Source organism: Cajanus cajan, chromosome 2 (assembly GCF_000230855.2).
Source record: "Cajanus cajan strain Asha chromosome 2, NIPB_CcT2T_4, whole genome shotgun sequence".
NCBI classification, from domain to species: domain Eukaryota; kingdom Viridiplantae; phylum Streptophyta; class Magnoliopsida; order Fabales; family Fabaceae; genus Cajanus; species Cajanus cajan.
Window position 1 is genome coordinate 4,310,304 of NC_138518.1, and position 13,977 is coordinate 4,324,280.

Below are 13,977 nucleotides of genomic sequence, written 5' to 3' on the forward strand. Positions count from 1 at the left end.
CATGTGGATTACAAATTAAAAGATTATTATATATAATAAAATTTATAATAAATTATAAATATAAATAAATATTATATATTTATACCGTGGTTTGATTTAGTTGGTTGTAGTATGTTTTGGATCGTAGGTGAAGTTAAACTTTCTTATTACATCGAGTCATATTGTGTTAATTCCATACTTATGCATATTGAGGCTTTGAGTCAGCAAGAATAATGCTCTCTGTCACACTCTTTTAGTCAAGATTGAAATCGTAGCTAAGTTATGATTATCTTCTGACAAACTAATGCTTTGATAATTCAAAATAATGACTTCCAAAATCCCAAAAAAATAAAAGAGAAAATATTGAGTTATGGTTTTCTTCATGACAACATTTCACAACAAAAGTGAAGAATGATTGTAACATGCTAGAAGTACCCAATAAGTAGCAGCCCAGGAGCAAAAGTTTGAAGGATGCTATATAACAGCTTATATGAGTGAGATGGGTAAGACGAGTTTGATCCAATTTCAATATGAAAAATAACATTCCTCAAAAAGGCAGTTATATCTGAGGTAAACGAGTTGGAAGATCAGCTGGGACATCCGCACTTGCCTGTCATGTAAACAAACAAGTCAATTCAGTAATCTTCTAAAATGAACCAACAAGAGCATGACAGCATTCTTTAAGTTTGCATCAAACAGCCTCTTATATTGTCTTTATTAGATAAACATCTATTGAATCCTCACCTGTTAGAAAAAGGTTTTCAATTAAAAAATCTTATTGCTTCTTGGAATAGAATTAGGATCTGTCATACCTGAAGGTATCTTGTCAACAAAGCAGTAGTACTTGAATTAAAGCCTTGAACTGGTTCTCCTTTTGTGCGAGATGCATTTAGTTGCTTTCTTACTTGAGTGGCTAATGACTGGATGAACATTACAAAACAATAACAACAAAGAAGATGAAATTCAGTAAACAAAGGTGAAAAAGTCATATTTACAAATGCAAATCTCATCAGAAAGAGACAATTATAACAACAGCATAATTCTCTGAAAGGGAAAGAAGTAAAAAAATAAAGGATCACTTATTAAATACATACCTTCCCAAGCTCCACTCCCCACTGGTCAAAAGAATTGATTCCCCAAATAAAACCTTCTACAGCAATTCTGTGTTCATAGATTGCCAACAACTGGGAAAGCATAAAGGAGCTGGAATTAGTGCTAAAAGATCAACTTGCACAATCTCATTAAAGAAAATCATTAGTATAAACTCCTCAAGCATAGAAAATCCATATTTGGTTGGAATATCAGTACATTCAATTAAGAGGTGAGATCTAAGGGTGGAGAAGGATATTTTCTGGATGGACATACTCAACAGAAAGAAGATACTGAAAAATTCAAATTCCTGCCAACATGAATGAATTATTTCCTTTCTAATTATTAATCATAATAAGCTGAGTGATTTCAAACCTGTCCAATATTATAAGCATTCAATGATGGAAGCAGAAGGCTGAGAGAAGGCCGATTGCCTGAGAATGTCTGCAGCATCAAGCAGAATGCACATTAAGGGACTACTGATTCTATAAGTCAAGAAGTAGCATAGAAACAGAAGGGAAGCTACCTTGTGTGGCACAAGATGTGAAGGAACATTCTCCTTTTGCAATTGTTCAGGGGTCTGTTAAAAAAAAGGATTGGTGGATTATTTGATTATAACAAAAGAATGCATGTAAAATACAGTATAAAACTGCCAAAATAGGATATTTTCTGTTCACTCTCTTGTGTCCCATTGTCTTAAAGATACTAACATCAGAGCATTCTTCCCAGTTCCCATTAGTGCAAAGACCAGTTTAATCTAATTGCCATTTACTAAAAATAATCATGAATAATGAATTTAATCAAGTTTGTTGATTTATGACATGTAATTTTCTTTTCTACTTTATATCTTGCTAAGGGTCAAGAAATCAGGCTACATAATCCATAAAAAGTAAAGGAGAGAGCATAAATAAGTATATCTTCCCATATGCAAGAGCTCCGTTTGTTTAATATATAATCAGGAATTAGATAAGAGAGACTACAAATGTACCTTCCCATAGGCAAGGGCATCTGGTTGTGCGAAAAAATTTGACATTAACTCATCATGGTTGCTCACCACCTCATCTGCACAGGGAAAGTGCAAGAATTGTAAATTGCATGTCTCAAATACAAATAGCTAGAGTGTAAACTTCAAAACCAACCATATTTTACCTTTCAAGTATACAGGTTGCTGGCTTTTCAAAACTCCGATAAAGTCACAAGGAATAATACGTCCCTACAAATTAGGAGATGTAAATGTGTAATTTCACAACAAAGTTCATTCATACTAAGAGATAAATGTAACATCTATGTTGAATTAATAAACAGATTGAAAGGCCTATATCAGAGAGTGATTGTTATCACACTACACAGTTTTTGAAGTAAATCATAGAAATAAGCTAAAACATAAAATGAAGTCCACTTGTTAGTATTGATCCCTCTCACAAATTCTAAAGTAAAAAACAAATTAAAAAATAACAATAAAAATTGAATAAATTCCTCAATGTTATCCGATAACAAAAATTTTGTCATCCAATTTATATCAAGATGCTCGTGTTTGGAATATATCCAAGCATGACTAACTATGACAACAATTGACAACCTAATGAAAAGTCCTAAACGCAGTTACAACTTACAAATGCACCATTCAGAAAATTGTTTAATAGGTCTTAGGACTGATTGGAGAAAACTGACTTCCAAAAGATAAACCATCAATACATATGCAACGTAAATGATCTGCCCCATAACCGCCACTTGACTTGAAGGTCAGCATATAAAATAAACTTTCATGAAATTTCTGCATGTATTTATGTCCTCATCAACCATAATAACTAGATGTTCACCAAGCATTAGCATGCAAACTGCACAATCTAGGCTTCAAATATTAATTACGATACAAATATCTTCATCTGTATCTCACCTGGTGTATAAGTTGATAAAAACTGTGCTGCCCATTTGTTCCTGGTTCACCAAAATCAATTTCACCAGCCTCAAATGGTAGTGGGACACCATCAATTGAAACACCCTTGCCATTACTTTCCATGCTAACCTAATTTGAACATACACTAAACTATAAGAACAAAGAAAGAAAAACATTAAAAAGTGCATGAGCATTTCAATTGCTAGGCAATAACAAACATACCTGTTGAATGTGTGGGGCAAACTTCTCCAGGGCTTGAGAATAAGGTAAGATAGCCTGGGTGTGAACCAGAAGTTTCAGTTAACAAAAGTTGAAAATGACTAATAAATAAAAAAACATAATGAGGTACTCACTCGGGCAGGATATCCAAGAAATGAGACATTCCATACACTCAACAGTCCCAAAAGCACCTGGCCCATTGACACAATATTATTGAACATGTCATCTTGCACTTGTTAGAGAAACATTTCTAATGGCAGATAGATGCATAATCCTTGACAAGAGGAAGGATTGATGTGATTATTCATTACTCATTCCCCATCTATGAAAGCAGTTTATTGCTTCAAAGGAGAGAGTAGTTTTCAAACCATGAAAGCCAATTCACATTTTGGATACAAAGATATGTTCATCAAACATGAAAAAGGAAGCACTAAGTAGAGAGAGTGAGAGGGAAAGTAAGTCTAAGGGAGACCATAAAAAGAAAAAATAAAGGAGATAAAAGTGTTAATAAATAGGAAGAGCATCATTAAGAAAGATAAGTAACATAATAGATGTGAACATCTACTATAAGACTATCACAGTTACTATAAAAACCAGTCATGGGAGTCTACCTAATAGCTTAAGCTTTTAGGTTAAGAGGCTTTCCAGACACTAGGAAAAAAAATGCCTTAAAATTGGTCCAATATATGTTGGAGATCCATAATCATAAACAAAGAAATCACCGAAGGACACAAAAGTTAGTATTGGGGGGGGGGGGGGGTGCTCTTACAGGTAGATTTCTTTCAAATGGTTCTGAATACATATGTTGATCAATGCTGGAAGCTCCCTTTAAAAACCTTCACAAAAGAAACATGACATCGTGTATGAACCAAGTATAGCACACGAAAGGATACTCATTATATCAAATAGGGCCAAAAAAATGAATAAATAAAATGAATAGATGGATGGTTCTTTACTGTCTTGGAATTAAAGCTATTACAGTATTACCCCAAGAGCCAAGAGAACACCATAATTTCCTTTGGCTAATTACAGAAAGAAAATATAGGAGCATTGAAGGCATTATAAATGATTTACCAACTATATATTGTTTTACAGTTTGGTTTAGAATTACTGTGGAGACTATGTAAGACACCATCTGAATACAGATTTAGGGCCATCTATATCCTCAATCCTTTTCTCATTATAAATCAAGAAATCAGGAAGAGCATATGCATAAGAACATTCATTATGTTACCTATGAAGTTGTATTTCCATTTTTTATATTTTTTAAATTAAAAAATTAAAGTGATGCAGGTAAAACAATGCTTACTAGAGTTCATTCAACAATAGGGGAAAACAACATGCTTAAAATACAATGAATTAAGCCACAACTAAACCATTATCACTGAAAAGAAATTCCTGCTATAGAATCATATCAATAGTAAATTACATACTTCTCAATTACTGAGAAACCATATTGTAGGGATAAAGGCAATACTCCAACAGCACTGCAGACTGCAAGCAACATAACAAATAACAATCAAAATCAAATATCTTCAATAATTCAAATTACTAATCTAATTCAAAAGGACAGCCTAGTGAGATCTAGGAAGGGTAGATGTAGAAAACAAATTACCACTATATCGGCCACCAACCCAGTCCCAAAATGCAAAAGTATTATTAGGATCAATACCAAACTTTTCCACAAGCTGCATCAGAAATTCAGACAACAGAAAAGTAACTTTAGGCTCAGCCTTGAATAATTAATATATGTCTATGCCCAGAAACCATACAAAGAATTTTTAACCAAGCTTGATGAGCTAAGCAAAAGAAAAGACAAAAAACAAAAAAAATTGAACATACTGTGAGATTGGTACTGACTGCCACCATATGTTTTGCAACTGCTGAAGGCCTGCACGTAAAATGGAATAATTAGCTAGTCTTCAGATTCCATTTAACATTTCTGTTTTACATAACTATATTTTGAAGAAGTCAATAAGGGATGGGGACATAATGCTTATAAACTATAATACTAAAAGTCTAAAAGGTAAAAGCCTCAGATTATATTGAGCAGGCCACTACATAAAATTGAAAGAGCTAGAATGATCATTATACTATTATTCTCGAAAAAAAGAGCTAGCTTTAACACTTCACTTACCCTAGAGCAGACGAAATCCATTCCCTGAGGGTTCGGGCATTCAACATGGTTTCAGCAGTCGTAAAAGTCTTTGAAACAATTACCACTACAAAAATAAAAAGAAGTTCAACAGTACAACACACAAGATGGAAGCCCAGTCTCTTAAATCAATATCAAGTAAAAAGGAAAAGCTAAAATACATATTTACCTAGGGTTGTTTCAGGATTTAATCCTGTGATATTTCTAGCAACATCAATTGGATCAACGTTTGCCAGACTGCACATAAAATTATATACAGAAAGAGGTTGATTTCATGAAAAGTTAGAAAAGAAGTTGATCTTATCACCATCAAATATGAGACAAAAAATAAAATAAAACTAGAGGGGAATGGGGGATCTCAAGGGTATCTTGCATAGACAGATTTGGGTAGTATACCAACATGATATTGGATACTTACAACCGCAGCTGACGTCCTCTTGCAGATTCAAATGCTTCAGGATCTGTAAGATGTTATGAAAACATATTCAGCACTTCTACTTGTTTGAAGATATGGTCCTCATGTTCAATTGTTCATATACATATGTACTAAAAAAAAGTACAAATATAAGGAGAAGAAAATGTAATAATGTGAATGCCACCAAGAAACAAAAAAGCACCAGCAACCTGTTTGAAGAGCAGTGTGCACAAATAATGGTCCTAAGAAACTGCCACCAATACCAATGGCAACAACATCCTTTAGTTCCTTTCCTGTAGCTCCAACCTACAAAAACATAATTTTTACTCGAGACAAGTTCAACAATGTCCATGTTAAATATATGATATTCCTAGCAAAAGAAAACAATCTAGTGCATGCTACTGAAATAAAGTTTCTACGGGACATGTTTATTGCGTGCCACATTAGGCAAGAAAAGTGTTTAGACAGACCACTTCATGCCATCACCACTGATTCCTTCACCTTTAGTTTCTTGAACAGCAGCCGTAAACAACTATATGGGAGGTTGCATGGAGGCCTCGGTATTGATACAATCTTCTCATTCTTCTCAGGGTGATGGTAATGGCATGAAAGCTTCTTTCAAAATCCATACATTTTGAAATAAACATATTATTTTCTTGATTTCAAAAGAATATGCATTGATTTCAAAATGTATGGATTTCGCAAGAAGAAGCATATGCGTCATTACCATCACCCTGAGAAGAATGAGAACATCGTAATAATACCAAGGCCTCCATGCAACCTCCTGGATAGCCTTTTTGGACTTTACAAGCCAACTATGGCAGCAGTGTTTGGATAGAACAGGTCATCAGAGACAGACCTTGCTGGTTAGAGGGTCACACTGGAAAACGAAGGTAGGATAGAGCAAAAAACAGTGGTACAGTGGTCACGGTTAATGTTCATGTGTAGCAAATAAGGAAATACAGAAATAAAAAGATAAAGGGTAATAATGAGTAGAATCTTTAATTTCTGCTATACAAGTTTTCGTAATTATAAGGAAATAAATCATATCAAATCATATATTTAATAGTCCATATATAAGAAACGGCTAGTATATTACCCAAGATCCACTGCGGATCTGCTCAGAGAACTCTCGGATCTTGTCTAGGACATTCCAAACATCTGGGACAACATTCTTCCCATCACTCTGTATAACAGAATCTCTTGGAGCACGAAGAGCTACATGAAGTACCGATCTATTTTCAGTGCTGTTTATCTGAAAGTCCAAGAAAAATACAAAAGAAAATGTGATAATTCAAAAAATGTAGCAATTGAATCCACAATAAATATACCACATGTACACTATTGCACTCAAGGTTTCCCACTCCTAGAGTAGCAGAAGGAATTTCAAAAACCATTTTATAAAAACTATAGTTGAGATTAACAACTTTATTCCAGATGGAGCAAAAATTTTAAATTGCAGGTGAGTATGACATGAGCATATGTACAACTTGTTGGATAAGTAAACAAGCACTTACATGTTCCCCATTGTACATCTGATTTATCTTTTGTTTGAGGGATGCAACCTACATCACATCCAGAGATATAATAATCAGATGATAGCATTTCAGTTTGATAATGAACCTTTTTTGTCTAAAAGGAGAACATGCCTGAGGACCACAAGATAAAACAAGTTGTCCAAATAACTAGGAGTGAACTAACCTCTGCCAATTTGAAGAGTTTTTCCCTTGTTTCAAGAGTGGCTTGCTGCCTTGAGTAGTCCAATAGAATTCCATCAAATTCACTTCAAAGAATGCAAAAGTCAGAAGGTTATAAATCAACACATTACTTTTTTAGCATAAAATATTTTCAAATTTCAACTGATAAATCTCCTAATTTTATTGTTACAGTTATGGAAGGATATAACAGATAATAAGTTTATAGGTCTTCATAGAGTAAGCATCATACACCACCATTGACCGGGATCTCTCATCATCGCTCAATAAATCACGTAAATGAGACTTTTTTACATCCTCGACATGGTCCTGCACAAAGGAGATCCAATTAATAGAATCTTTCACTGTTTCTACATTATAAATATCTAAGAGGTAATTGTCTGTCACCTTTAACTCCTTCCATGGCTGAGTGTCACAGATGAGAGTGGACGAAGCCATTTGGAATTATTATTGATAGATTTTCCTCCACCAAGAATTTTCCGCAATCTATTATGTTATTTAGCCAATTCTCTTTGAACAATTTCTTATTACAAATTCACAATCGAACAAGTTTTCTGCATCCAATAAAGCATGAACATTAACTTATTGATGAATAGAAACAACAATAAAAAGTATCTGGAAACCTTTACTTCAAAAAGTACTTTAGAGCCTGAAACATTTAATAGGTCATAATCAAGCTAACTACAGATAAGTATATTAACATTAATAAATAAAATGAACGCAACTGTACAAAAGATCCTTATTCCAAGCAATTCTATTTGACAAGAATTTACATACATTTGTAGTATAAATATTGATTGACAAGAAATAAATAGTTTTCTAACAGCAAGCCATTGTGATTCTCTTCTACTACATAAAATTATCATGATTTTAATAATAGCCTCCTATTAAGAGGTCGGGCTGCAGCATCCATTTAATTTCCAGCATGATTAAGGAAAAAACATATGGTACAAAGGAGCCAAAGATTATTCAAACGCTAAGCTCATTTGACACTGAACCAAGCTTCTTTAGGCCAACAAGCAACATGACAAAGCAGTAGGTATTCATTTTAGCAACTAATCCAGTGAACCATATGCTATTGAAAATGAAAGACCAAACACAGTCAGCAACAAAATTTGGAATCAGGATTCAGGTCCATCTAAGCATTTAGTAAAGCACTAGCCATGAAACCAACACCTGGAGTTCTGAATAATTACGTATTAAGATGGATCTTATATACAATATAATCCTTATATATAATGCACAGTGAAGTACTACATGAGTGTATATATAAGAATCCAAATATGTTGAATCACTCGTGTTATAAGGCTAACTGAGCATAAATTTCTTAAAGGGATTTCCACCAGTATACAGAATATCACTAGCCCAAATGAACTTTCATAACCAAAACTTACCCAATTGAATCAAAATATGCATTGGTAAGAATCACACACACACACACACAAATGCCAAAAACCAAATGAGTAACTGAGAAAACAAGAGCTAAACAACAAATGCATACCCTCAAATTCTAAATAAAAAGAACATCAAATTCACAGAACACATCAAAGCATGAAGAGTCAAAAACAGAGCATTCAGACACGTGACATTATTGGCGATAAGCGTGGAAACAGAGAAATGGGTTTGGTTCCAAACCTGAAAAAAGAAGCGACTTTGAAAAGAAAGGGAAATGGGGTGTCGTAGATTATGGTTTGGATGGTGGCGATCACAAAAAAAATAAAGCAAAGGTAGGTTGGAAGTTGTGACTTCTTGTTGTTATTTTAATGAATATTGTATGTTAAACAAAAAAGGTGGCGGATTCATGTTCTGTGGACGGAATTATGTTGTTTCAAGCTCACGGGAATGGACCTTAAGACTCGTGATGGCGCACAGTTACAACCATAGAAGGATGGCTACTCTCAATTTCATGCCACATTTATTAGGTACATTTTATTGCATGTTAAATATGTTTTTAATTCTTGAAATTAATAAAGAACTAAATTTTTCAATTTTATCAAAAGGAAATAAAAATAAATAAAATTAATTTTTATTTTTAGTTCGTGAATTTTTCTTTTCTTATTGATATTTTAATTTATAGAGTTAAGTTTGTGTAACCTTCAAGAAATCTTAATGATTAAAATTAAATAAAATTTGTTTAACAAAACAACAATTGAAAGTATGAATTAAAAAAAAATTTAAAGATTAAAAATATGTTTAGTTTTTTATTTTTTATACAGTGTTTTTTTATACAAAAATAATTTATAGTTTTATATAAACTTCTGTACAATACTTACAAAGTTATTTTAGTCAAATTACCTCATAAACTTTTAAAACTTATTTTAGTCACATTACCTCATATTCTAAAAATATCTTATCAAATACACTAACATTTTATTACACTAAAGTGTAAATAAAAGAGAGAGAGAAAATTTTCTAAAACATGTGTAATAAATTATAAAGATGTATTTGTACTCAATTCACGTTTACTTGTGTACTGGGATTATACACCACCCGGTCAAAGTCAACACTAAACACATCTTCTCAGGCCGAGTACCCATCAGGCTAATGGGCCGAGTACCCCCCTCAAGCCGAGTACCCCCTCAGGACGAGTACCCATCAGGCTAATGGGTCGAGTACTAAAGCTGTCAAAATGGGCCGTGGCCCGTGGGCCAACCCGGCCCACCTTGAAAACGGGCCGGGCCGGGCCAAAATAAACAACAGTTTTATGGTAAGTGGGTAAATTTAAACCCGGCCCACTTTTACCCGGCCCACTTGGGCTAAACCCGTGGTGGGCCGGGCAGCCCACCAGCCCACTTATTTTTTTTTATTACAACAGGTCAACAGCCAACCCAAATAGGAACAGAGAGCTGAGAGCATAAAGTGGAAAATTTGAGGAAACGGGACCACGCCTCGCCGCCTTCAGCTTCGGCTTCACGAAGCCTCTCTCTACTTCACTGCTTCATCTTGGTGCCCCTCTACACTGACTCTGACTCTGTTGCTAAATTTGGTGTTTCATTTTTTTTTCTCACTTTATAATTTGGGGTTTAGGTTAGATTCCTCTCCTATCATTTGAGGCAGTGTTATTAAGATTTGAGAAACCGCGATTAAGTAGGTGGCTTAAGTGATTGTTAGTTATGTACGTATGATTTAACCATGATTCACTCCAAAGAGAAGGAAACTATTTATGAAAGAAAAAACGGCTTCTCCAATAAGACATTGAATACTTATTTAATAGATTGGGTTCAGGTCCATCAGGCGCAGGGGCTAAAGCAGGAGTTGGAGCATAAGGATCACAGTAGCCACATACATAGAAATTTTTTTGTTGGTTTTTTTTATGCTATTTATTATTATTATTATTATTTTGCAAAATGGTTTTATTATGTGGTGAAGCTGTATATTCCTCAACTAATAGCATGTTTATTTGTATTTTTTTTTGGTGGGTTGGTGGGCTGGCCCGTTTGACCCACCAACCCGTGGTGGGCCGGGCCAGGCCATAAAAATTCTGAAAAAATAAAAAGTGGGTCGGGTTGGGTTGGCCCGTTTTTACAGTGGGCCAAAGTGGGCCAGCCCACATGGGCCGGGCTGGCCCGTTTTGACAGCTCTATCGAGTACCCCCTCAAGCCGAGTCCACCCTCAGGCCGAGTACCCCCTTAGGCCGAGCATCCCTTCAGGCCGAATACCTATCAGGCCAATGAATAGGCCGAGTACCCCCATAGGCCGAGTACCCCCCTTAGGCCAAGTATCCCTCAGGCCAACAAATGGGCCGAATACCCCCTTAGGCCGAGTACCCCCCTCAGGCCGATGAATAGGCCGAATACCCCCTCGGGCCGAATAACCCCTCAAGCCAACAAATGGGCCGAATACCCCCTTAGGCCGAGTACCCTCTTAGGCCGAGTACCCATGAAGCCAATGAATAGGCCGAGTACCCCCATAGGCCGAGTACCCCCCTTAGGCCGAGTACCCCTTAGGCCAACAAATGGGCCGAATACCCCCTTAGGCCGAGTACCCCCCCTCAGGCCGAGTACCCATCAGGCCAATGAATAGGCCGAGTACCCCCCTTAGGCCGAGTACCCCCCTCAAGCTGAGTACCCCTCAGGCCAATGAATAGGCCGAACACCCCTTCGGCCAATGAACAGGCCGAACACCCATTCGGCCAAGGAAAAGGCCGAATACCCCTCCGTCCAAGGGGAAGGCCGAATACCCCTTTGGTCAACGAACATGCCGAATACCCCCTCGGCCGATGAACATACCGAATGGGTATTCAGCTATAACGAATTTCCATGAGAAAAAGGAAAACAAGTATTAATTATATTAAACACATCCACGTCAGCTGTAATCAGTGTGCAAAACCTCGTGCACTAGCCCAATAATCTAGAAAGCCCACCAAGCCCAAGAACGTCACTATAAATACGGTATTGATGGGACTGATTGAAAAGGTATGATTTATCTAGTATAAAAGCCTTATTACTCTATACCGAACACTTACTTGATCGTCGGAGTGCCTTTGCAGGTACCCTCCCCACCCCTTGAAGATAGTATTCGGTTGGCACCGAAGACTTAGAAGACCACGAAGGAAGAGCGACAAGAAGAGTGTTTTTAAGTAGGAACATTTTGGCGCCCACCGTGGGGCCGAAACCAAAACGGTTCTCGACCCTGAAGTAAGATGGTAGCAACTAGGAGTCAGCAAGAGAACGCAGCAATTCACAACCTCGGGATGCCCCGAGAACCGAGACAGCAAACGAATCAAAACGAGGAAGGAATGGAGGAGTCATACATGGATCGCTCCCAACCCCCCAACCCATCATCAGCCATAGAACAACTGAAGGCCAAAATGTTGGAATTAAAGAGACTTCGGGAGAAGGACGCCCACGAACTGTCGGTCTTGAGAAAGGAAAACTTGGAGCTTAGGAGCGATAATTGATCCTGGCATCCGTCCCACGACACCCCCAACACTCAGTCAACGTGTGATCAAGGGGAATCGTCGGGATGGGTCAAAGACAAGAATTCTTCAGCTGCCTGGCGGAGTGACGACAATAACTTTGGATCAGCAACAACGATAAGGGAAAACATCGTTTAATCCCGACATCGCCGGAGCCCGGTTGCCGGACAACTGGAAAAACTTGGCCTTGGAAAAGTATGACGAAACCACCAACCCCGAGGAACACCTTGATGCCTTCGTCACTCAAGTCGGTTTATATACCAACGAAGACGCTGTCATGTGTAAAGTTTTTCCCACATCACTAAAAGGACCAGCATTGATTTGGTTTACAAGACTTCCCCAGGATCGATGGACTCGTTCACAACCTTGTCCTCTCAATTTGTAATACAGTTTGCCACAAGCCGACCCCATCAGCTCACATCCATCGTGTTGGTCAATATTTGCCAGGAAAAGAAGGAACCTCTAAGAACCTTCATGGAACGGTTCAGGAAGATGACCCTATCTATCCGAGACCTAGACCCAGCGGTGGCAATGCACCACCTCACCACGGCACTGAGGCCAGACCCCTTTGTAAACAACCTATGTAAGAAGTCGTCCCGAGACTTAGACGAATTAAGACAAAGGGCCACAAAGTACATGCAGATGGAGGAGTTAGCCAAATTCAGGAACCAGAACCGACTCGAGTTGTTTCAAGAGAAGAAGGAGAAGGAATTCATCCCTAGATCCCGTCCGCGGGACGCTTTCGATCGGGAAAAGAGTACCCGAGGACCCCGATATGCACAATACACACCCCTTAACTCCATCCGAACCAAGGTGCTGAAACAGGCCCTCGCCACCGAAGTCCTCACAGTACCTCGTCGAGCCATGACCCCACCCCATGCAAACAAAACAAAAACATGTCAGTTTCATAGAAACCGGGGGCATACCACCGAAGAGTGCACGACCATCCGAGACCGCATAGAGGATCTCGTCAAATCGAGACATCTTCAAAGTTTTGTCCAATCTTCGGGAAGGAGGAATCATGACGGTTATCCTAGCAGGAGAGACCACAAAAGAGAAGACTAAGAAAGGGCTCCTCCGAAGTATAGGCACAGGGGACGTAGCAAGTCCCACGAGCAGAGTGATCAACCGCGAGACCCCAATCAGCCGAGAAGAGTAATAAATACGATAGCCGGGGGATTCGCGGGAGGAGGTGCAAAAAAGACACCTGAGAGAAATCCGTTCCATAAAAGTGGTAGAACGAACGAGCTCGATTCATATGCCACTTATCACATTCACTAACAAGGATTTCCAAGGAGTCGACCCGGTGCAAGACGACCCAATGGTAATCAGTGTGGAAATCAACAACTGCATTGTGAGGAAGACGCTTGTGGATCAAGGGAGCTTGGCTGATATCCTATATTGGAAGACTTTCAAACAGTTGGGCATTCCCGAGCACGAATTGGTACCCTACAGCGAGCCCTTACTCGGATTCTCGGGCGAACGAGTGGATACCCGAGGAACAATTGATTTATACACTTACTTCGGGGACAAACGAGAGGGACGAAGGGTTAAAGTACGATATGTAGTGGTGCACGCAAACACCTCCTA

At 37.8% G+C, this 13,977-nt stretch overlaps 2 protein-coding genes across 4 annotated transcripts; one reads left to right on the forward strand and one right to left on the reverse strand.

Moving 5' to 3' along the window:
• Nucleotides 1-200: 200 nt before the first annotated feature.
• Nucleotides 201-9,356, reverse strand: LOC109815773 (glucose-6-phosphate isomerase, cytosolic). 3 transcript variants are annotated; one of them, XM_020380567.3, is made up of 24 exons: nucleotides 9,105-9,356; nucleotides 7,857-8,023; nucleotides 7,702-7,778; nucleotides 7,456-7,537; nucleotides 7,272-7,319; nucleotides 6,854-7,009; nucleotides 5,964-6,060; nucleotides 5,758-5,800; nucleotides 5,509-5,576; nucleotides 5,322-5,406; nucleotides 5,027-5,075; nucleotides 4,800-4,872; nucleotides 4,618-4,678; nucleotides 3,954-4,020; nucleotides 3,319-3,375; nucleotides 3,188-3,241; nucleotides 2,966-3,094; nucleotides 2,218-2,281; nucleotides 2,057-2,130; nucleotides 1,595-1,648; nucleotides 1,444-1,512; nucleotides 1,074-1,163; nucleotides 792-899; nucleotides 201-589 (listed from the first exon to the last, which is right to left on the reverse strand). In XM_020380567.3, the coding sequence occupies exons 2-24, from the start codon at nucleotides 7,905-7,907 to the stop codon at nucleotides 539-541; spliced, it is 1,707 nt and encodes a 568-aa protein (XP_020236156.2). In that variant the 5' UTR covers nucleotides 7,908-8,023; nucleotides 9,105-9,356; the 3' UTR covers nucleotides 201-538. The 3 variants fall into 3 exon arrangements, with proteins under 3 accessions (XP_020236156.2, XP_029130692.2, XP_029130693.2); XM_029274859.2 differs by lacking the exon at nucleotides 9,105-9,356 and adding an exon at nucleotides 8,971-9,104; XM_029274860.2 differs by lacking the exon at nucleotides 9,105-9,356 and adding an exon at nucleotides 8,864-8,946.
• Nucleotides 9,357-12,735: 3,379 nt separating this feature from the next.
• On the forward strand, nucleotides 12,736-13,452 carry LOC109815757 (uncharacterized). Its single transcript, XM_020380554.2, has one exon. The coding sequence runs from the start codon at nucleotides 12,736-12,738 to the stop codon at nucleotides 13,450-13,452; it is 717 nt and encodes a 238-aa protein (XP_020236143.2).
• The last annotated feature ends 525 nt before the right edge of the window (nucleotides 13,453-13,977 follow it).